Below are 24,965 nucleotides of genomic sequence, written 5' to 3' on the forward strand. Positions count from 1 at the left end.
GGTATTGTATTTAAGTCTCAGTTGAGCAAAAGTCTTAAGATTTCATTGTCTATCAATTGACTGAGGAACCAGATATTACAATTTTTCTATATAGGCTAGTGAATTGTTTCTTTATTAACTACCATGGGAAATGACATGCCAAAATCAGAACTACTGCCTTGCGCCTGGGAGCTTCCCACAGTAGTGCTGTTTTAGCACATGCTACCCGTGCAGTAACCCTACCGCATCTTTGTAAAAGGGCCCTTATATAATGCAGTTTCAGGAACTACTCTTAAATGCCCAAATTGCTTCAGAACATAATAGTGAAGGATAATCAGTGAAACTAAAAAATAGGATGATATTTCACTTGTGGTGTATGTTTTATATTGACTCACAGTTGAAATTAGAATATAATTTAAAGTTACTTTGATTTTTAAATATATTCATTGTGGTTATCAGACTTATTTATCTACGTACTGTAATTGATACCTTATGATCTGGGAGAATCAGAGCAAGCATTACTGAGATTGTCCCCTTTACTGGAAGTTGCCTTTGATTTCATAAATTGGCCAGGGCATGGCTGTTTTTAAAATTATCTTTTTGAAACATTAGCGCCCCTCCCCCCGTTTACAAAATCGCACAGCATTGCCGATATGGCCCATTCAAAGGGCGGCTTTGTAAACGGGACCCTAGGTTTATTAAATGAGTTGACTTGGGAAGATTGTATTTTTATTAGTTTTTAATTGTCTTTTTTGCCATGTCATGTATGTTTACAGTTATTTTATAATTATTGATTAATTGGTGCTTGCATTGATATTTTAGATGAAAAGTGTAAAAAGAAATGTTGATAAATAAATAACTGCATTGTCATTTGAGAGTGAAAAAAATGAAATATGCAGTAAATCAGCAAAGCTCTACTGGTCATTGAGGATCGTATTATATACATGATGTGTTGATGCTGTGGCTACAAGTGTCCAATATAGTTTGGAAACTTTTTCTCGGATTCTATATATTGTGCTTTAATTTCCGTGTGGAAATCGAAGTGTATTCTATAACAATGCACATAAATTAATTAGTTAACTAATGGCCTAGTGGTTAACTAATGGCCTAGTGGTTAGGGTGGTGGACTTTGGTCCTGGGGAACTGAGGAACTGAGTTTGATTCCCACTTCAGGCACAGGCAGCTCCTTGTGACTCTGGGCAAGTCACTTAACCCTGCATTGCCCCATGTAAGCCACATTGAGCCTGCCATGAGTGGGAAAGCGTGGGGTACAAATGTAAGAAAAAAAAATCAGCGCTGTAAATTGGATGTTAAGCAATTACCAGCACTAATTGGCATAAATCAAGATTCATGCACACAACTCACTAAGCATATTCAGTAATGTGGTGTGCTTAAATTCTAAGTCGCATAGTTGAAAAGAGGGTATGGGCGAGGCATGGGCGTTTCTAAAATCTATACATGCTGTTATAGAATACACCCCCTCTGCATCCAATTTAGGTGTCATGATTTATGCCAAGTAAAACATGGTGTAAATGGCCGTGACTAAATTTGGTCTCATGGAGAGGCACTCGGTGTATTCTATGTACTGCATGGAAATTTAAGCCTATTCTATAAAATATGGGTGTACTTTAGAGAATACACCTAGGCTTATTTTTTTCAGTGTGGAATGTTCAGGCACCATATATAGAATCTAGCCCTTTACATTAGTATAGACATGCATGGCTACTTTAGGATCATCAGATACAATCATCCGCCGATCCTGCTTTTTTTGTGCACAGAACTTCACCCCTGCACTGTACCCCCTCCTTTAGGTTTTGCAACTCAAATAATGACCCTGCAATTTTACCATTAAATCATAGCTGCAAAAGCCTAGAGAATCTAGTGGAGCTTGACAAATGGTCTAGAGTGTGGCAGCTTAAATTTAATGTTAGAAACATGTGGGGTCATGCATTTAGGTGGCACAGTACATGGGATAAAGTTATTTTCTATAAGCAACAAGAGAGGGACCTGGAGGTGATTATACTTGGTGATCTTATGGTGGACCAACAGGTAGAGAAAGGAAAGGGCCAATAGGAAAGAGGATGTGATAGTTTCTCTGTATAAGTGTCTGATGAGACCTCATTTGGAATACTGTATGCAATGATGAAGATCGCACCTTCAAAAGGATGTAAATAGGATGGAGTTGATCCGCTATTAAAATGGGCAGCGGTGTTCATTATAAAGCATACTAGGCACTTCTGCATGCTGAACATGTGCCCAATTGGAGTTACCGCATGACCCTTGCGATAATTTCAATTTTGGCATGCGTCTGGAAAATATTTTTTTATTTTCTGGCGTGTGTAACGGACATGCGCCAAGTGGCATTTGATGGGTGTAGGTCATTACCACCCAGATGCTTTACCACTAGGTCTATGGCTCGTGGTAAAGTCTCAGACCCAAAATGGACGCGCAGCAATTTTCATTTTGCCACACATCCATTTTCAGCCAAAAAAAAGAGGCCTTTTTTACATGCTCGATAAAAAATGGATCGACGCGCACCCAAAACCTGCACCTACACTACCGCAAGCCATTTTTCAGTGTGCCTTTGTAAACAGACCCCTAAAAGATCTAACTCTATATACCTTGGAGAAACAGTGGGAGACCGAGATATGACAGAGACATTTATATGTTTCCAAGGTATAAATTAATAGTAAGCAGAATAGAAAAGAATCTATGAACTGAGAAGTCATTGAATGACGGTAAAACAGAATAGGCTCATGAGTAATCTATAGAAATATTTCTTCATAGAAAATGTGGAGGGTTCATAGAACAGACTCCCCATAGTGCCAGTTGGAATGAGAACTGTGTTTTAATTCAAGAAAACATGGGATAAGCACGTAGGATCTCTGCTGGAGAGGAAGAGATAGTAGAACTGACGTGTACTTAGTACAGATTGGCAGGTTGGATAGGTCTTATGGAGGGGCATAATAAAATGGGGTGCCCTTGCAGGACGTCCCGGTGAAGGGGCATGGAAACCCATATTATCGAAACAAGATGGGCGGCCATCTTTCGTTTCGATAATACGGTTGGGGACGCCCAAATCTCAACATTTAGGTCGACCTTAGAGATGGTCATCCCTGATTTTTGGCGATAATGGAAACCGAGGACACCCATCTCAGAAACGACCAAATCCAAGTCATTTGGTTGTGGGAGGAGCCAGCATTCATAGTGCACTGGTCCCCCTCACAAGCCAGGACACCAACCAGGCACCCTAGGGGCACTGCAGTGGACTTCAGAAATTGCTCCCAGGTATATAGCTCCCTTACCTTGTGTGCTGAGGCCCCCCCCAAAAAAAACCCAAAACCCACTCCCCACAACTGTACAACACTACCATAGCCCTAAGGGGTGAAGGAGGCACCTGCATGTGGGTACAGTGCATTTCTGATGGGTTTTGAAGGACTCACATTTATCACCACAAGTGTAACAGGTAGGGGGGATGGGCCAGGGTCCGCCTGCCTGAAGTGCACTGTAGTACCCACTAAAACTGCTCCAGGGACTTGCTGTCAGGGAGCTGGGTGACATTTGAGGCTGGCAAAAAATATTTTTAATTTTTTTTTTTTTTTTAGTTTCGGAGGGGGTTAGTGACCACTGGGGGGAGTAAGGGGAGGTCATCCCCGATTTCCTCCTGTGGTTATCTGGTCAGTTCAGGCACCTTTTTGAGGCTTGGTCGCAAGAAACAAATGGACCAAGTAAAGTCAGCCAAGTGCCCGTCATGGACGCCCTTCTTTTTTCCATTATCGGCCGAGGCCGCCCATGTGTTAAGCATGCCCCAGTCCACCTTTGCTATGCTTCCGACACGCCCCCGGGAACTTTGGTCGTCTCCGCGATGGAAAGCTGTTGAGGGCACCCAAAATCGGCTTTCGATTATGCTGATTTGGGCGACCCTGGGAGAAGGACGCCCATCTCCCAATTTGTGTCGGAAGATGGGCGCCCTTCTCTTTTGAAAATGAGTCCAATGGTCTTTTTCTGCCATCATATTGTATGTTTCCGTGTATAGTAAAGTCCATTAATATGTGACAGTTCATGATCAATTTTCTATAAGTACCATATTTGACAAGATTCAGTTAAATGTCTTGTTTCTTTAGTTAACTTAAAGGAACCACTCATGTTAACTTGTGTTTGACTATTGATTTATACATTTTGTACTTTTTAATTCCTTTTATCTATTTTGTTTCATAATCTAAGCGAATGTATTTATCCATGTCACAGTGGGTAAAAAAAACTAACGTGGGGATTGATTTGCAGCAGCAGCAGCCACACATTAATTTAAATGCTGGTGCTGGTGTTTGAATTAATACATCTATTCAGTGCCCCTGTATGTATAGTCAGTGGTGTTGAATATATGGGACAATTCTGTTACACAGATACTAACATGTATATGCCAGTTATGCATGTAAATGATAAGAATAATGGTATATATGCGTGCCTGTATGCATATATGTATGTAAATGCCAAAAACCCACCTAAGTGCTTTCTGTAAATACACATGTCCCTTACATGGCACGTATTTTACAGGTAAGCATACTGTATATATAGGCAAAGTCTGGCTGGGACAGACACACATGCAACTAATAGAGTACCATAAGATATGAATGTAGTTGTAGTTTATAGTTTATTAAAATGTACTATTCTGCTCGACCTAACTTGCAGACCTGTGCGGTTTATAAAACTAAGGGTACGTAAATAGGCAAAAAGGAACTACAATATGAGACAGGAAAGGAATAAATCATTCACATGTAAGAATGATGCCACTGCAATCCATCTAGTTTAGGCTGAGATTCAACAAGCTTAAACTAAACGTATACCTTATCTGGATAAACAGCTAAATATAACCCCTATTCAGATAATTGCACCATCTTTGCTCCATCCTCCTCTCTCTCATGTTTTAGACCTGCTAAACCGGAATTTAGACATATATTTTGTATACATGGCTAAATACCAATATTAGGAAAGCCAGGATATTCATGTCCTGGCTTGAATATGTACATTAGAAAGGGAGTATGGTCTGGGTGTGGTTTGGCTGGGAATAAGACAGGTCAAATGATACACTCGCATTCCCCATTTCAGAAGAGGGCTGCAGTTTGTTTGCTGGCATGAATGTTGGGCTTTACATCTGCTCTTGGGGACATCTAAGGGTTCCTTTTACTAAGGTGCACTGAAAAATGGCCTGTGCTAGTGTAGACGTGTGTATTGGACATGCGCAGGTCCATTTTTCAGCGCACCTGCAAAAAAGGCCTTTTTTTGGCCAAAAATGGACATGCAGCAAAATAAAAATTGACGCACGTCCATTTTGGGCCTGAGACCTTACTGCCACCCATTGACATAGCAGTAAGGTCTCACGCTTTAATTGTGAGGTAATTGTCAGTGTACCTACACTGCTGATTACTGCTTGGTTGGTGCCGCGCGCCAGAAAATTTCCAGCGCGTGTAGTGCACGCATGTAAAAAATGAAATTACCGCTGGGGCCACGCAGTAGCCAGGCAGTAGTTCCGAATTGGTGCACGTTGGGCACGCGTAGGCGCCTATGCAGCTTAGTAAAAGAGCCCCTAAGTTTTAAAAAGTTGCTTATTTTCTGCATTACTCTTAATGGCTTAGGGGTGGTTGCCCGCTTAATCCCTTTGTGTTTTCTATCCACCCCAAAAGCGATACTGGCAAAGGATATCACACCCTGTTTATGTTGCCTTTTTTTAACCCCATGATAGTTTAGACATTGATGCTTGTAAAATAGATCCTTTAGTTACATATAACCAGTGCATACACGTCCATTTCTCACGATATTTTAGAACATGTTCTACATTGGCAGATTCTGTTCTAAAATACTAGCAGAATATGACATGTCCTAACTTGGACATCTCATTTCCAATTTGTATTCCCTTTCGAAAATCTGCCTCCACATGAATATTATCCTGAAAGTCTCTTTTTTTCAGTGAATTGTTTTTTCCCCCTAAAATACTAGTCTAGAAAAGAAACAGCAGTTTCTTCCACCTGTCTTAATAGTCCTTCCCCAACTAAAGGCAAATTATACCATACTTATGTCATCAGTATGAGAAGCTGCTGACAGATTTTCATGTTGATAAACATCATGGGATCGATGGACATATAATTCCACTCTCCACGGATTTCCACCTATAGATTAGCCTCAGGTTGAATCCATGGATAGTAGAGTTATATGTCTACTGGTTGTCAGTAAAGTGAACATATAACTCCATTTGAATACTGATCCTATGATGGAGGAGGACACATATGTAAGAGTGATTTGCCTAATGAGTGGCATTAATGGGGAAAGGTGTAGAGAGTAGGAAGACTTCATTTGTAGGGAATAAGAGAAGCTTAAAGTGTGCATTGAAGCACTGGTGTTAGCGTTCCAGGCATACTCCTCCCTCTTTCTCTCCACCCTGTCTTACAATCCACAATGCCCCTCGAAATCCAGCCATCTCCCTTTTCTCTTTCATCCCCCTCATCCAGTATTATCCCCTCGTTCTTCTCTATCCTCCATCTCACCCATCTGTCCAGCATTATTCAATGTCTTTCCCACCCTCCCACCTATTCAGCATCACCCCTTCTCTGTATCCTCCCCCAGTCTAGCATTGCCCCTATTTTCTTCCTGTCCTCCCAGATGTCCAGCTTCACCTCGTCTCTTTTCCCTCCCCCCAAGTCCAACATCACCCCTTCTTGCTTTCTTCATCTCACACCCACCCATCAGTATCCCCCTCTCCTCCCTAGTCTAGCATTTCCCCTCAAACCTACCTCTCCCTTCTGCTACTGATGCCATGCCTCTACACCTGAGGCAGCAATAAACGAAGCACCAATGATAAGGCTGGGAAGGGGGCTTCAAGCCTTTGTGCTCACAAAGGCCCTGCTGGTGCCACCACCCTCTGATGCATACAGAACACATCAAAGGGATGGGACCAGCAAGGCTTTCATATGCATATAGGCTCAAAAACACCTTGGTGCTTATAGTTGATGCTTTCTTCATTCCTATCACAGGTCTGGAGGCACAGTGGCAGCAGTGGCCACAGAAGGGAGGAGGGATGGCCCAGGCCTTGTGATCTGATGCCCCTCCTCCCACTTCTCAGGGAGAGTGCAACAGGAACAACAGCCATGGCAACTTTTGGTGCCATGTTTGCTGCACTTACCCAGGCCCTGTTAATTAGGGGTTACATGTTCATACTGATGCTGAAGGAATCCAAGTTAAGCAGCTGAATTTTCATTTGACTTTACTGGCTAAAGAAGGTTCTAGGGAAACCATGAGGAACAGGTTGTAGTAATCCAAGCTGGAGATAAGAGAATGGAAAAAAACATTTTGACAGCATACTCAGAAAGGAAGGGATAGATTTTATTGACGATGAAGAAATGATATTTATGGCTTCTTTGTATGGCAAAAGTATGAGTGCTATTATGTAGCGTATTTGAAGTAAAGTGCTATGCTAGCCCAAATATTCCTGATTTGAACATCATTATTGTCGTTGATTTTATAGATGGATCGCATCATCTTCTGTGTCTTTCTGGAAGTTGACTTCAAAATCTACAAGAAGAAAATCAGTGAGTTTTTCCCTATAGGTAAGTGAATCAATTCACTCCTTTCTAAATTTGAATAAAAACAATTTAAGATATGTGGACAGCCTTTCCTGTCCATTGATTGCCTCTCCCTGAGCCTACCTAATCCCTTTTCACGAAAACACAAATAACGCAAAGCCTGTCCTTGGGCTCAGGCTGTTGTACTCCACACTCTGGTATGGAGAATCCTAAAGTCATTTCAGCTGTTCAATGAAGCAGTCACTTAATTCTGTAACTGGGGGCCCAAATCAATGTATCATTCATGCACATAAATTTAGACAATATTAGTAATTTTGTGGTTAAGTATTCGCTTACATGCGTAAGTGCTAGCAGAGTGCCTAAGCACTATTCTGTAAGGGCACATGTAAGTGGTCTAAGCACATAACTGGAAGGGGGTGTTCACGTGGGCGGAACCCACTTATGCACCTAAATGCCCTTGCTGTATTTACATAACCACAGTTATGTCAGGTTTATAGTCGGTGTAACTGCAGGTGTGTAAATGTAAGGTGTGACAATGCCGAGTTATGCTGGTATTCTGTATTGGAATCTGGGCTTCCAAATTTCAAAGAAACATAGAAAAATGTAAGTGGATAAAGACCATATGGCCTATCCAGTCTGCCCATCCATGCCATCTACTCTCCCTGTCACTCCCTTAGAGATCCTATGTACTTGTCTCAAGCTCTTTTGAATTCAGATACTGTTTTCATCTCCACCACTTCCACCAGGAGGCCAATTCACGAATTCTTCTGTGAAGAAGTATTTCCTGAAGTTACTTCTGAATCTATCCCCTTTCACCTTCATTCTATGCCCACTCATCCCAGAGCTTCCTTTCAGTTGAAAGAGACTCACCTCTTGTGCATTTATGCCATGTAGGTATTTAAATATCTTTATCATATCTCCCTTCTCTCGCCTTTCTTCCAAAGTATACATATTGAGATCTTTAAGTTTGTCCCCATACGCTTTATGAAGCCCAGTTATAGAATTGTTTCCAGCATGCATAGGCCCCAGAAATGAGAGAAGTTGGCTTAATTTATGCTGGGGACTATATCAGCCTCCCAGTGGTGCTGGTGGTGGGGAAGGAGTGGTTCTGCCAACTTTAGAAATGACAAAGGTCATCCTTACTCTGTGAAGTCTGTCAGCAGAGAAAAGGGGCAATTCAGCCTGCTGAGGGAACATTTAAAGAAAAAGCGGCCAAAGTTCCCCCAGCCCCCCTCCCAAAAAATGCAAATATATGGTTCAAGGGGTAGATTTTCAAAAGATCCTAGCCAACTTACTTCAGAAGTTAGTCAGCATTGCTCAACCTTTAGAAAATATACTCCGAAGTGTGAGGTAAATTTATAACTGGGTAACTGTGTACATATCAACAAAGGTCCTAGTTTTATCTTATAAAGGCAACATAGCTGCTGCGCTAGTACTGTTATAACATAGACTTGTAACATGACCCTTGGGGGGCACAAAAATTCTCTTACACAGTTTGCATCTGCTATGAAGAAGGTGTAAATGTGTACAAGGATCCTATGCATGTACACAGGTATTTGTATAAATCACAACTCTGCTCCAGCTCCAACCAAACTATACCCCTAAGATTGCTTATGTGCACATTGTGTAAAAGTAGAAGCAATCTTGTGGTGTGCCTACTTTGTAACAGATATATTCCACAAGTATAATATTCTTTCCACATGGAAAATGTTATATATGATTATCCCTACAGTGGGCAATTTATAACAGCAGCACAAACCAAAAGAGGTGGAAGGCACCAATGCCACAAGTCCAAAGACAAACAGTAAAAATGTCCCAAACTGTTTATTTTACGATAATGAATACAGGCAGAACCCGACATGAGCCGTGTTTCGGCATGCTGGCCTTTATCAAGGGTCAGGTACTTGAAGTCCTCCATTATGCATATGTTCAGAGCAGTGGTATCACTGGCCATCTACTTAGGGATATGTATTCATTTGAAACTACATGTGAAATGTGACTTTCCCCATGTCATTTCGTTTTTAACTCAAAACAGAAAAAAAAAACCCTAAATTTGTTATAGGGTTTGAGGTTATGGGGTTGGGGAGGGGGAGTCGACTTAGAAGTAATGTTAGGAAGTACTTTTTCACAGAGAGGGTGGAGGATTCCTGGAATGCCCTCCCGTGAGTGGTGATGGAGATGAAAACAATAATGAAATTCAAGTATGTGTGGGATAAGCACAAAGGATTCCTAAATGGAAAGAGAATGAAATCAAAACAACCTAGCTGTACTTAAGTGGCAAATCCAGTAGCTGGGAGATAAAGCTAGTGCCAGGAAGACTGCTACAGTTTGTGTCCCAATTACAACGTGATAGACCTGATTATTTATTTATTTATTCATTCATTCCCACAATTATCCAAAAACAACTTTTGGTTCAATGTGGCTACATTTAACAGTCAGGAGAGATTACATTGTAGTTATACAATTACGAGAAGTATGAACAGTAATTAGCGGTATGATTAGCCAAGATATTTATTTATGATTGGCCTGTAGTGGGCTTAGATGGCAACTCCAGTAGTTGAAAATTAAGCCAGTGCCGGGCAGACTCCTGATGCAGACCAGATAGGCCAAAACACAACTCGTGTCGAGTCTCAGATGTTGATGAATAAAATTTTAGATCTTTGAAGCATCGTGTTATTATTCTTTGAGTCATCTTCACTGTGTCTGGTGTGTCTTTGTGAATGCGAGGGCTTGTGTTCTTCGGTATTGACATTGGCTACATAGCCATGAACACTTATGCCAGCTATTGACATGACATAAGTGATCGTGGCTACATGTTAGCATGTAAGTAGTGCCTTATTCCTATATTCTATAATGGCACAGAATTCTGCCTGGTGCCGTGATTTTTGGTGCTAATTTTGTGGCGTCCTGATGGACGTCCTTTACTGAATTGCCTCCTTATTGTTTTATGTAGAACTTTTATTTTAGTTTTAAGCAGTATGGGCAGGAGCAGTGGAGTTTCAGTTGTCACAAAGTTGCTGCTAACACAGCCCCCTTTCCTTGAATGGCAATGAAATTGGCAGGGAGGGGCTGTGAATAAATTTGGGTTGATAAAAGTGTTTTTTTTTCTTTATTGAATGTTTGTGAGTTGCTTTGTGCTTAGAACTGCTACAGTCATTCAGGGAATTGATTAGTGAAAAGAACTGTTTTAAATCGTTTTCCATTTTAAGAAGAAGTCAAAAAGAGGCTATTATTTAAAGCTCTTTAGGTAAAAACTGTTTATTGTGCCCTACCAGCCTGTCAGGGAACTCCCTTTATAGGTAAAATCAAGCTGTGCTGATCTGATCCCATCTACCTTAAAGGGACAGGAGATGGGAATAAAAGTGCCTGCTTGATATGTTGGTTGTGATTGGGAAAGAGGACTGTGAAAAACTACTTTAAGAAAAGACTGTTTGTTGTACGAACACTGTAGAGACTTTTTCACTGTTGAAGATTTATCCATAGAAATCATGCAGAGAGAACATCAGCAAAATGATAAGAATTCATACTCAGGAGTCCAGATGTACAGGGCTCATTCAAGAACTAGGATTTACACCCCATAAAAAGGGTCACATGCTAGATTTAGTATTCTACAAAGGGGTTGACATCCCAGAATTCTGGGACAGCAGTATTAAAATAACACCCCATCATGGTCAGATCATTTTCTAATTAAAATTTCCCTAAGTGACCACCTAAAACAAATGGCATCTCCCAGAGTTTGGAAGGAGATCAGAGACCAAAAAAAAAGCTGGCCGTTGAGAATTTCCTAAAGGACTATCCACATATGGATGAAAAAAATACCCTACAGTGTCAGAACAAGTTAACATTTGGAATGCACACTTAGCCAAGACCTTAGAGAAAATGGCGCCACTAAGAAAGGTCTTATGCCCCACTCACAAATGCTTACCTTGATTTTTTCCATAACTTCAGATCCTTAAATGTGAAGGACAGAAACTGGAAAGGAGATGGCCGAAATCTCACCTAGATGAAGACAGCTACCCATACTCTTGAACCTGACTTACCTACAGCCCTGAGTAAACTGATTACCTGTCTAACATCAATTTAAGAATGGGCTACACACAACAAATTTTGCCTGAACCCAAGTAAAATCGAGCGTCTCTAGGTCCCTAAAACAAGTGGACACGTACCTGACATCAAAATCTCTTTTGGGAAGTACGAACTCCCCCTCAAATCACTAGTTAGGAACCTTGGAATAGAGTTAGATTCAACACTTTCTCTGAGTCCCCAAATCCAAGCAACCTTCAAGAGCAGCTTCAACTATTTGCGACAGCTACGCTGCCTCTCTTCTTACATTGAGAAGGAAAATATTATCCCAATTGTGCATGCCATGATAACATCAAGATTGTATTACTGTAATGCACTCTACAATGGTCTGACTACAAAGGGTCTGCACTAGCTCCAATTGATTTAGAATGCTGTTGCAAACGACACGACCACATCACACCATTTTTGCAAAAACTTTATTGGCTACCGGGTACAATACAGGACTAAATTTAAAACTCTATATCTGATCTTCAAGGCCCTTAAAGGAAATGGCCCCAAATACTTGAAGAACAGGATGACCATCTACATACCTCCAAGGACACTAAGGTCCTCCCAAGGGGTATCCCTAACCACACCCTCTCCAAAAGACATTACACGATGTGATACCCGCAAGTAAGCTTTCTCTGAAGTAGCCCCCACATTCTGGAATGCACTCCCTGAAAGGCTCTGCTTAACACAAGACTATCTGTACTTCAGGAAGCAGGTGACAGCTTGGCTGTTCAACCAGGTCTTTAATGGAAGAAGTAACTAACTTCTTAGTCTCACACACACACAAACACAAGGAGTGACACAAGTTGTACAAGCTTTAGCAGGACATGTTTATTAGTTTCTACTCTTGCTGAGATAACATTTAATCATCTCTCTGACCTCATGTGCAACTTTATTTAAATTAGTCACCTTATTTTGTAACTCCTCTTACTCTCTTACCTATCTATATGTTTCATCTTTGCTTATACCCTATGTTACTACTACTACTTATCATTTCTAAAGCGCTACTAGACGTACGCAGCGCAGTACACTTGAACATGAAGAGACAGTCCCTGTTGTCTATTAAAATGTTCTATTATGTATTGCATTGACACTGTAAGTAGTATACTATCCAGCTTATAATCGAAAGACAAAAACGCCTATATTGCGACCTAAATCGGGAGATAGGCGTTTATCTCCCAAAAACGAATAACGCGGTATAATCGAAAGCCGCATTTGGACATTTTCAACTGCACTCCATCGCGGAAGTGTACAAAGTTGACGGGGGCGTGTCGGAGGCGTGGTGAAGGCGGGACTGGGGCGTGGTTATCACCTGAACAGAGATGGGCGCCTTTCGCCGATAATGGAAAAAAAGTATGCGTTTGTAGCTAGAATTTAGGGCACTTTTCCTGGACCCTGTTTTTTCACAAATAAGGCCCCAAAAAGTGCCCTAAATGACCAGATTACCACCAGAGGGAATCGGGGATGACCTCCCCTGACTCCCCCAGTGGTCACTAACCCCCTCCCACCACAAAAAATGATGTTTCACAACTTTTTATTTTCACCCTCAAATGTCATACCCACCTCCCTAGCAGCAGTATGCAGGTCCCTGGAGCAGTTGTTAGGGGGTGCAGTGGACTTCAGGCAGGTGGACCCAGGCCCATCCCCCCCTACCTGTTACAATTGTGCTGCTTAATGCTTATTAGTCGTCCAACCCCCTCAAACCCACTGTACCCACATGTAGGTGCCCCCCTTCACCCCTTAGGGCTATAGTAATGGTGTAGACTTGTGGGCAGTGGGTTTTGAGGGGGATTTGGGGGGGCTCAACACACAAGGGAAGGGTGCTATGCACCTGGGAGCTCTTTTACCTTTTTTTTTTTGTTTTTGTAAAAGTGCCCCCTAGGGTGCCCGGTTGGTGTCCTGGCATGTGAGGTGGACCAGTGCACTACGACTCCTGGCCCCTCCCACGAACAAATGCCTTGGATTTATTGGTTTTTGAGCTGGGCGCTTTCATTTTCCATTATCACTGAAAAACAAAAACGCCCAGATCACAAATTGTCAAATAAAACATGGACGTCTATTTTTTTCGAAAATATGGTTCGGTCCGCCCCTTCACGGACCCGTTCTCGGAGATAAACGCCCATGGAGATAGACGTTTTTGTTCGATTATGCCCCTCCACGCCATACCTTTTATTGCTATTTGAATATTTTGCTGCTGTAATTGTCTATTGCTTATGTTTGATTTATTCTTATTGTATACCACCTTGAGTGAATTCTTTCAAAAAGGCGGTAAATATATCCTAATAAATAAATAAATAAATATTGTCTTGAATATGCTCATACTTTTGACAGTCAACTGTATATGGTTCTTATACTAGTCTCAAGCAGGAACAAGCTACTTAAGTAATAGGGTATATACAAGATGCATATGTGTTTGGATGAATATTTGGTTATGGGCATGTCTGTATATGAAGTGTAGAGTGTTATTGGAGCTTCAACATTAGCTTTTACGTTTGTGTGATTCAGTGTTTTGATAGGGCAAGATCAACTGTGGCTTGCTCCTTTATTACACTGCTAGACACCAGAAATTGATGAGGTAGGCCTGGAGATTATTTAAGGGGGGGGGGGGGAATCTTCTTCCACAAGAGTTGGGGTGAGTGCCTTCTGCTGAATGGGTCAGGTAATGCGTTCTGCCAGTGGGGTTCAGGGGTATTATTGGAGACGCCAGCCTCTTTAAGAAGGTTCTTGCATGTTAGTGGCCTGGTGCTTCCATGTAGGAAAAATAACTAACAACACAGCTTGTAAAGTTCAGTGAAAGCTGGGTTATTTGATTTGCATAATAAGGTGTTTTGTATGTATTTGCATGCTTTCTATCTGATTGTTATGTAGTAAGCACTGTGATAAATGAGTGTGTGGCATGGTAAAATAACGCACAATTTTGCCATGCGATATTTCCTTAATGCCTGTTAGTAACTACCCCACTCTATATCTTAGTAAGCCTTTCTAAAAGCAGAGAAGGGACCTATATTTAAGGAGACCCTTTTTCCCCCTTGACTTGTGCCTATGTTACCCTTCTGAGAAGCATATATGATTCAAGTCAACCATATTGTTCTGGAGACTATCTTAACTCATACCCTATTTTTGTTACCTTTCATCTAGAAACACTGTTACTCGCTTCTTCATGGCCTTCAACTCACCTCCCTTTGGCACTTATAACTTGTTCAAAATAGAGCTATAAAGTAACATAAGGGAGCCAAATGCTTTGACCCTGTGACACCCCTTCTAAAGAATTCACATTGGTTTCCCATCTCAATCAGGATCACTTTCAAAACACATTATCCCCTAAAACTTTCTTTTTTGGATTACCTGTCTTCCTTGCAAATTTGCATATACCCTAAAGTCCACTCCTTTGTTAGACTGAAAGTCTATGGATACAAAGTGCCAGTAGACCAGCTAGCTGCCCAGGTAATTTAAACATTGCCTCCTATAAGCCTTTGCACTATATCTGTACCACACATAGACTTGCAAATATTCAAATATTTGCATCTGAACTAGTCCTAAGATCCAAATTAAATCAGGACATTGAATGAGAGATGAGACACAAATTATTCAGAATGCATCTGATTTATCAAGGTAAATTGGCAGCCTGCCCTCGTTCAGTGGATTTTCCAAATTATCCAAGTGTAGATGGAGTTCAGATTTAATTCATTGTAGTCTGTCAATCTTATGGTCACATTTACTAAGATTTTTCACCCATTCCAGTGAAAAACAGTGTATTAAACCTGACCCTTAAATATTTAAAAGGTCATCAAATTTCATCAAAGAGTGTTAACTATAATATTATGCATTTATTTTGCCTGACCATAAAATTTGGGGAGGAAGCAAATCATCCTTGTTATCATCATATGTGTGTCTTTTATATGCAAATAATATGAATGTAAGAAAATGTATATTTATTGGAAATTCAGGGGCCCTTAAACAGAGTGGTGGTAAGCTCAACACAGGCTTATCACTCACTATTCTGGGACTACCGCCGGCCCAACGTGGGAACCGGCGGTAGTTCCAAGTCAAACACGTTCCACTTCCAGAGGGAAAAAAACGGAAATGGTTATTACAGTGGTAACCCGGAAGTAATTGAGCATGGCTGCGTGTGTCTGGTTACCGGTTACTGCTGTGTTACCATGGGAGCCCTTACCGCCACCTCAGTGGGTGGCGGTAAGGGCTCCCCACCGCATTGCCGTGTGGTAAGTCTGTTTTTACTGCATGGCCATTTTGTTTTGGGGGCTTTTTACCTGCTGTGGTAAAAAGGGCTCTGGTGCATGGGAAAAATGGTCCCTGCCACTACCGCAGGGCTTTTTGTCCCGCAGCTTGTTAAAAAGGACCCCTCGCTTTCCTGTTCATGGACACTATTGATAGAAAGCAGCCAAATATTTTCACAGTCCTTATCTTATCTGGAACTCCTGTGGCCAGTAGATCACAGCCTTTTATAGATAGGATGCATGAATAAACAAAGCAGTATTTGCATAATAAGAAACATGAATAGTCTGGGAAAATGTGGAGGGGGGGGTTCAAGGTGTGCATTAGATGAGGGGCGAGTTTTAACTTAACAGAGGAGTAATAACAGAAAAGCAATAGAGTATTCTTGTTAGCATATTTAAAAAACATTGCATTAACAGTAATTTGATACCCCCTGTAGGCTAAAGACAGATGTTTTCTTACATATTTATTATATAGAGGAATATTTTGATCAGTTTATTAAATTACCCAAGATCTTAATCAAAAGAATGTTATCGGTATGACACTACAACATAGCCTCCAGCAAATAATAATTCTCTTATTCAAATAGGAAATCTATTTGTTTTTCAGTTCATAAGGACACAGATTAGTTATATTCTTTTGTAAATCATGCCAAAAAGTTCAGGCCCAAAATAAATGAACGTAGGGGCCTTTTTTTCTGCTATTTGCCTTGTTCTTTTGTAGCTGATGATTTTAGTAGCTGATAATTTTTTTTCTTTCAAGGTATTGCTTTTTTTTTTTTTACGCTGATTCTAGAGCATCCATTTTAATCCCCAAGTGCAACACAGAAGTCATTAGGGATGATACATTGTAATTAAAAAAAATTTGGTAGCATATGGATATTTTTAGTCTACAGCCACTGGGAATACACATTTATGACACTCAACATGACAACTATTTTTTCCAAATGGAAATTTTGAGATTCTACATTCAGTAGTTTCAGTTTTTCAGCTATTAATTGTACATTTTGTTTTTTCTGTTTTGCTTATAAACAGGGCTTCTGATTCTTGGTGCTTATCATTTCACATTTTAGATGCTTATTTTTGAGGCAATTATGTGGTTTTCCAGGGTCAAAAATATAGGCATTTATCAGTGCATTCATGTCACCGAAAAAAAAAAAAAAGTTGTGGTGTAATCCAGTTTTTGCCTGGTGAGTATCAGGATAAGTTGCTTTAAGTAAATTTAGGACTGGTTTGTAAGGTCAGAGCCAGGACTAACAGGAGTTGGGAGGCTGGTTAACACAGCAGTCCACTCACTCAGCACTCTACTCTCATCCAATAAGTCAGTCCAGCCCAGGTTTTTAACTTCTGAATCAGGGGTTTTACTTCAACTTAGAGCTATTGCCCCATATTTTTCCCTTAAATCATCTATTATAGCTATATACATTCAGTATTAGAATAAGGTAGTTTCAATCACTTCAAGTCATTAGTAGGTTTCCTTATGAGCACCCAATCCTGATAGATGTTCCTGGGAAAACTCCTTTATAGCCTGGTTATTTCTCTGGATCCCACTTCCAGAAAGGAACTGCTCTATGAGGCCCATTTACCAAACAGCAGTAAAAAGTAACTTTAGTGTGCCCTTACATGGGTCTTTCCTGTGCACTAAAGCCATTTTTTACCATTTGGGTAAAAATGATGGAATTTATTTCTTTGTATTAATAGCCACTGTAAGAAAGCAAGGGCCATAAGGTTAGACATTCCCAGAAACTCTCATTCTAAGGTTACAGTTCAGCTGCTGCATAGCATGGGGCGCTAAACCTGCCGTGCCAGAGACTGAACTGGAGAGGCAAAAGAGCAGAAGAATGTTGGGCTGGAAGGTGGGGCTGACAGGGAGAGAAAAGTAAAAGCCCTTCTACAGCTGAGAACAGACAGGCACTGACACACACGTCTCAGGAGCAGAGACAAGCCCCGATACAGAGGCTTCACAGAGAGCAAGCAAAGAGAGAGGATCCCAATACAGAGGCCCAGGGAAGGTAGTGTGGCCCAGCATATGTGTTGTTTGAATGCTTCTAATTTCAATGACCTGGCTGAGGTAAGTCAATTGTCATTGAGGATTTTGAGCTGTGTGCTGAGGGCTGGCTAGGACCAGACCTGGAATATTGAGAGAGAGAATAAGAGACTTTACTGACTCCTGCCTTCTGATGCAACTTCCTGTTTTGTGAAACAGGAAGTTACAGCAGAAGGCAGGAGCCGGAGGAAAGAAAGCCCCGAAGCAAGCCTATGGGGAATCTCAAAGGAGGTTTGATTGAGAACAGGAGAGGGCATGATGTTCAGCATTCCTATGTCACTATTTCCTCTGTTCAGTATCATTATGCAAGATATTGATTCTATTGAAGAGTATTCCCCCTCCTCCTTTTTAGCTAATGAGTGTGTGCCACCTTTTATTTTTGAAGTATTGCATCTTTTTTAATAGCATTTAGCTTTTTTTGAAATGATGAGCATACGCCTTTTCTCTGGTGCTACTGATTCCTTTTTAAATAACAGCTGCCACTTCTGTTGTTCTTTCCTATGTGAAGGAGATCAGAATGCACGCTTCATCAAGCACTTCTTTATCGGTAAACTGAGACTTTCATTAGATACTCGGGCCATCAGAATATTTGCACTACACGATCCCTTTAAGTTAAACCTTTTTATTAAATACTCTGTGTTCTTCTCAACTCGGGCATTCGGCACACACTCAGACGTATCAACCCCCGCCCCCTTCAATACCACACTACAAGCCGTATCTTCGATAGAATTGGATTTATTTTGGCCGCAGCCAGGAACATCAAAATTGTTACAACTTAAACAAATTATATTACATCTTCTAATAATCATTATGCCAGCATTTGCATTTCTACCCGGGTACACAGCTTCTACACGTAGTTGCAAATTCTGGGCCACAGGCCAAGCCGTACCAAGCCCCTGTGGCTCCCTGTGCTGTTTTCCAAGCACCCAACGTCACTTGGTGTCTCCCGTTGAAGGAGGTACCCACAACAATTACAAAATGACGTTCTAGGCCTCCCGGCTGTCGAAGCCAGGAGACAAGCTGTATACACGTTGTTTCCTTATAACAAGGCTGCTCACATGCAAGCCTACCATTTGCATCAACTTGATAACTTTCCACACAACTCTTTCTGCAGCAGTAGTTACCCCAAACTTGTAACTGTTATGTGTCAAGCTGCTGTGTACCTATTGCTGGCTGTGTGTAAACATTGTAGTCTAACGCCTCGCTGCGACAAACCTTGCCTCTCAAGTGGGTGGGCGGGTGGGCGTTGCTCTTCTCCTGCCTCCAAATTCAAAAGGACTTCCTGTGAAATTCAAATTCCTCTCTCCTTCCCTTCTATCATGCCCCCTCCCCTTGCTACCCATTGTTTCCCTCCCACTACTACCTCTGCTCTCTAGCTGCCCCTCCCTGTACCCTCCCCCGCATTTCTGTCTTCGCTGGCCTTCAGCCCGGTTGTGGTCGGCCCCCCCTTTAATGGGTGTGCCTGGTTCTTTCCTTTTTTTTTATACTTGATTTACTGGAGAACAGTTATATTGATTTTTCATAGCAGTTTTCTAAAATAAAAAATATATATATTTAAGGCTAAAAGACCAAAGTTGTATTTAAGTTTTGAATCCTGGCTTTAAATAGTTTTATCATATTTTATATTTACTTTCATGCAGATCTCTCATTTGTTTAAACATTACTGAATGCAGATAACAAACTTTGCATTGTTGTGGAGTGTGGACTAACTGGAACGTCATTGTTTAGAATGCATTCCTGCCATATATTATCTGCTCATGAATGGGTGAGTGTGGAACGTGAGACTTACTACTACTACTACTACTATTTAGCATTTCTACAGCGCTACAAGGCGTACGCAGCGCTGCACAAACATAGAAGAAAGTCCCTGCTCAAAGAGCTTACAATCTAATAGACAAAAAATAAATAAAGTAAGCAAATCAAATCAATTAATGTGAACGGGAAGGATGAGAGGAGGGTAGGTGGAGGCGAGTGGTTACAAGTGGTTATGAGTCAAAAGCAATGTTAAAGAGGTGGGCTTTCAGTCTAGATTTAAAGGTGGCCAAGGATGGGGCAAGACGTAGGGGCTCAGGAAGTTTATTCCAGGCGTAGGGTGCAGCGAGACAGAAGGCGCAAAGTCTGGAGTTGGCAGTAGTGGAGAAGGGAACAGATAAGAAGGATTTATCCATGGAGCGGAGTGCACGGGAAGGGGTGTAGGGAAGGATGAGTGTGGAGAGATACTGGGGAGCAGCAGAGTGAGTACATTTATAGGTTAGTAGAAGAAGTTTGAACAGGATGCAAAAACGGATAGGGAGCCAGTGAAGCGACTTGAGGAGAGGGGTAGTATGAGTAAAGCGACCCTGGCGGAAGACGAGACGGGCAGCAGAGTTTTGAACCGACTGGAGAGGGGAGAGGTGACTAAGTGGGAGGCCAGCAAGAAGCAGATTGCAGTAGTCTAAACGAGAGGTGACAAGGGTGTGGTTGAGGGTTTTGGTAGAGTGCTCGGAAAGAAAGAGGCGGATTTTACGGATGTTGTAAAGAAAGAAACGACAGGTCTTGGCAATCTGCTGGATATGAGCAGAGAAGGAGAGAGAAGAGTCAAAGATGACCCCAAGGTTTCGAGCTGAGGAGACAGGGAGAATGAGAGAGCCATCAACAGAAATAGAAAACGGGGGGAGCGGGGAGGTGGGTTTGGGGGGGAAAATGAGAAACTCGGTTTTGTTCATATTTAATTTCAGGTGGCGTTGAGACATCCAGACAGCAATGTCAGACAAGCACGCTGAAACTTTGGTTTGGATGCAAGGTGAGATATCAGGGGTAGAAAGGTAGATTTGGGAGTCATCAGCATAGAGATGGTAGGAAAAGCCATGGGATGAGATTAATGAACCAAGGGAAGAAGTGTAGATAGAAAAGAGGAGGGGACCAAGAACAGAACCCTGAGGTACGCCGACAGGCAGAGGGATAGAAGTAGAAGAGGATCCACCAGAGTGAACACTAGAAGTGCGGAGGGAGAGGTAGGAAGAGAACCAGGAAAGGACAGAGCCCTGGAATCCAAGTGAGGGCAGGGTATCGAGAAGTATGCTGTGATCGACAGTGTCAAAAGCAGCGGAAAGATCAAGAAGAATGAGGATGGAATATTGACCTCTGGATTTAGTCATTGGAGACTTTAGTAAGCGCAGTTTCGGTTGAGTGGAGAGGGCGAAAACCAGATTGTAGTGGGTCAAGAATAGCATGTGAGGAGAGAAATCAAGGCAGCGGCGGTGAACAGCAAGCTCAAGTAATTTGGAGAGAAAAGGAAGGAGGGAGATGGGTCGGTAATTAGAGGGACAAGTAGGGTCGAGTGAAGGCTTCTTAAGGAGAGGTGTGACCACAGCATGTTTAAAGGCAGCAGGGACAGTCGCAGTGGAAAGTGAGAGGTTGAGAATGTGACAGATAAAAGGAATAAGAGCAGGAGAGATGGCATTAAGAAGGTGGGTGGGAAGGGGATCAGAGGAACAGGTGGTACATTTTGAGGAAGAAAGGAGAAGTGTAGTTTCCTCAATAGTAACTTCAGGAAAGGAGGACAGGGAATGAGGGGAAGGAGAGAGAGGGGAACGGACTAGTGGAGGGAGAGATGGTGAGGTAGAGAAAGCAAGGTTTATCTTTTGAACCTTGTGAAAGAATTCAGCAAGGGTCTGAGGAGATAATGAAGGGGGAGTTGGGGGAGGGGACACCTTGAGGAGAGAGTTCAATGTGGTGAAGAGAAGTCGAGGATTAGAGCCAAGAGAGTTGGTCAGTTGGATATAATAATCCTGTTTGGCATGTAAAAGAGCAGATTGGAAGGAGGTCAGCATGAACTTAAAGTGTAAGAAATCAGCAAGGGCCCGAGATTTCCGCCAGAGGCGTTCGACGGAGCGGGTACAGGAACGTAGGTAGCGGATATTAGAAATCAGCCAAGGTTGGGGTTTTGTACACCTTACAGGGCGGGTCATCAAAGGTGCAAGAGTGTCTAAGGCAGAGGATAGAGTATTGTTGTAAGAAGAAACAGCCTCGTTGACAGACGTGGATGGTGCCACAGTAGAAAGGAGGTTTGAAACATGGGAGGATAGAGATGAAGGGTCAATATCGTGAAGATTCCTAGATAAATTAGATAAGATAGGATGGGACTGGGACTGGGAGGGAGGAGATTTAAGTGTGAAAGTTATAAGATGGTGATCAGAGGAGGGAAGATTAGAGGCAAGGAAACTAGAGGGTGAACAGTTGGAGGAGAAGATGAGATCAAGACAGTGACCATTTTGATGAGTGGGGGAGGTGGAGCATAGTTGGAGATTAAAGGAGGACGTTAAAGCGAGTAACTTGGAAATATAAGAGTTGGAAGGATCATTAGCAGGAATATTAAAGTCACCAAGGATGAGAGAGGGGGAGGAAGGATCATGGAAGAAGGCAAGCCAGGCGTCAAAGTCACTGAGAAAGGATGAAAGGGACTTATCAGGGGGACGATAAATGACCGCTATTCGAAGAGGCAGAGGAGAGAAAAGGCGGATAGAGTGGACTTCAAAGGAGGAAAAACAGTGAGATTGAGGTGGAAGAAGGGGTTGAAATCTGGAGGAGGGAGAGAGAAGTAGTCCAACAGCGCCCCCACTTAGCAGTGAAACGTCCTTGGAGTGCAGGAAAATGATGAAAATAATGGGCATGAATAACCTTCGCATAGTGGACCCAAATGAATATAACGTGAAAAAAAGAAGTATAAAAAATGTAAGTGCTCAATGGTACCAAAAATGCTTGCGTGGTACTAAAAAGAAAATGGAGTAGGTATGATGAATCATCGGTAACTGAAAAGAGTAGAACAGTGAAGACCAGTGCTTTTGTTTGTAGAAAAAAAGGTGCCGGTACTCATTATCGGTGGGGTCACCACATATGACCTCACCTCTATGATAGCCACACCCCTTATACCAGCCATGGCACATATAAACAGACATCATTGAAAATATTATACTAGTATAGGAGAAAAAAAATAAGGTGATTTTTTTTCATTATAAATAATTTCTGTAAGCTGTTACAGCTCCAGTATACCCAGTGCAAAATAAGACAGCAAATGTAAATTCTCAAATTGGACATATTCCAAACACTAAAATGAAAATAAAATGATTTTTTTCTACCTTTGTTGTCTGGTGACTTTGTTTTTCTATCCATATCCATAAGGTATTCTTCTCTCTTTGGAAATTAAAACATATAAAACCTTATTTCCCTAGAGAAGTATTTCGCAATTTAGTACAATCACTAGTATTAAGTCACCTTGATTACTGCAATGGTATATATGCAGGGTGCACAGAAATGCTTCTCAAAAAATTGCAAACTGCCCAGAATACAGCTGCAAGACTGATCTATGGTAAATCGAGGTTCGAAAGTTCCAGACCATTATGTGAGAAACTGCACTGGCTACCTGTCAAAATCCTCTACGGCGAAGCTCCAGCTTATATAGATACTCTTATCATCTTACCACCCAGGAATTCTCACAGATCATCTCATTCGTATTTAAATCTCCACTACCCAACATGTTTTGGCCTCAAATATAAAACCAGTTACGCATCCACCTTTCCCTATATTAGCGCTGGTTTGTGGAATGGATTACCTAAATCAGTAAAAACTACTTACAATCATCTGACTTTCAGAATATATCTGAAGACCACCTTATTTGGAAAAGCTTATGCAAAAGTCCCGCATTGCATCAATAACTCCTGAACTGTAATTATTATACAGACGTATTGAACTCTACTACCCTTTCTCTTTTCTTTCCCTCTGTAATTACTTCTTCCCCTCTGTAATTGCTCACCAACCTCTTCAACTGAAATGTGTCTGAATGTTTGTTTCTAGATTGATGTAAGCCACATTGAGCCTGCCCGTGTATGGGAAAATGTGGGATATAAATGCTGTAAATAATAATAAAATATTGGTCCCAGTCTCTGATTCTGCTGTTTTCTTAAGTCCGTTTGCAGGGCTTACTTTCCATTTATTTCTTTACTTTCCTCCTTTCTCCTTCATTTCTTGCCCTACATCCATAAGTAAAAGCTGGGTCCTCCTCCGTGGAATTGACTGGAGGAGGTGTAACGTGGATCCAGCTTTTGCCTATTTTCTCCATCCATGTGCACTTTTTCTCCCCTTTTCCTCATCTCCATCCATGTGCATCTTCTTCTTTTTTCTTTCCTCTCCTGCATCCCTGTCCAGCACTTCTCCTCTCTCCACCCCTCCATCCATGTCCAGCATTCCTCCTCTCTCTTCCATCCCCTGTATCCATATAAAGCAATAATTCTCTCTCCCCTCTCTTCCATCCAAGTCCAGCATTTCTCCTCTCTCCCTGCCAACCCCTCCATCCATCCATGTCCAGCAATTCTCCTCTATTTCCTGCTATCCTCTCCATCCATTTCCAGCATTTCTCCTCTCTCCCCTGCCCTCCATGTGTATCTCCTTCCTGTCTTCCCTCCCCTCCATCCATGTCCAGCATGTCTCCTCTCTCCCCTGCCCTCCCCTCCCATGTCCAGCGATTCTCCTTTATCCCCTGTCCTCCCCTCTCATCCATGTCCAGCGAATCTCTTTTTGCTGACCTCCCCTCCCATCCAATGTCCACTATGTATCCTCTCTCCCCTTCCCTCCCCTCTCATCCATGTCCAGTATGTCTCCTCTGCCCCCTGCCCTCCCCTCTCATCCATGTCCAGCGATTCTCCTCTGCCCCCTGTCCTCCCCTGCCATCCTTGTCCAGTGATTCTCCTCTCTCCCCTGCCCTCCCCTCCCAACCATGCCCAACGATTCTTCTCTCTCCCCTGCCCTCCCGTCCCATCCATGTCCAGCATGTCTCCTCTCTCCCCTGCCCTCCCCTCCTATCCATGTCCAGCGATTCTCCTCTCTCCCCTGCCCTCCCCTCCTATCCATGTCTAGCAATTCTCTCTTCCCTGCCTTCCCGCTCCCTTCCGTTCGTGCACTCGTGCTCCCTGAGTTGAAATCTTTTGTTTACCCGAAGTCACTGCGAACCGGCAGTGAAAGCAGCATGCAGGCAGGCAGGTTCGGCATTCTCGTCGCTTCCCTTCCCTCTCAGCGCATCCTGCC

General features: G+C 42.2%; 1 protein-coding gene across 1 annotated transcript in view; it reads left to right on the forward strand.

Annotated features, from left to right (window-relative positions):
- MACROD2 (mono-ADP ribosylhydrolase 2) overlaps nt 1–24,965 on the forward strand; it is a 2,039,061-nt gene that overhangs the window by 1,759,203 nt on the left and 254,893 nt on the right. Inside the window, exon 9 of the mRNA XM_030194677.1 lies at nt 7,496–7,577. Coding sequence (XP_030050537.1) covers nt 7,496–7,577 — 82 coding nt within the window. The remainder of the gene's footprint in view (nt 1–7,495; nt 7,578–24,965) is intronic.

This window comes from Microcaecilia unicolor, chromosome 3, assembly GCF_901765095.1.
Source record: "Microcaecilia unicolor chromosome 3, aMicUni1.1, whole genome shotgun sequence".
In the NCBI taxonomy this organism is placed as follows: Eukaryota; Metazoa; Chordata; class Amphibia; order Gymnophiona; family Siphonopidae; genus Microcaecilia; species Microcaecilia unicolor.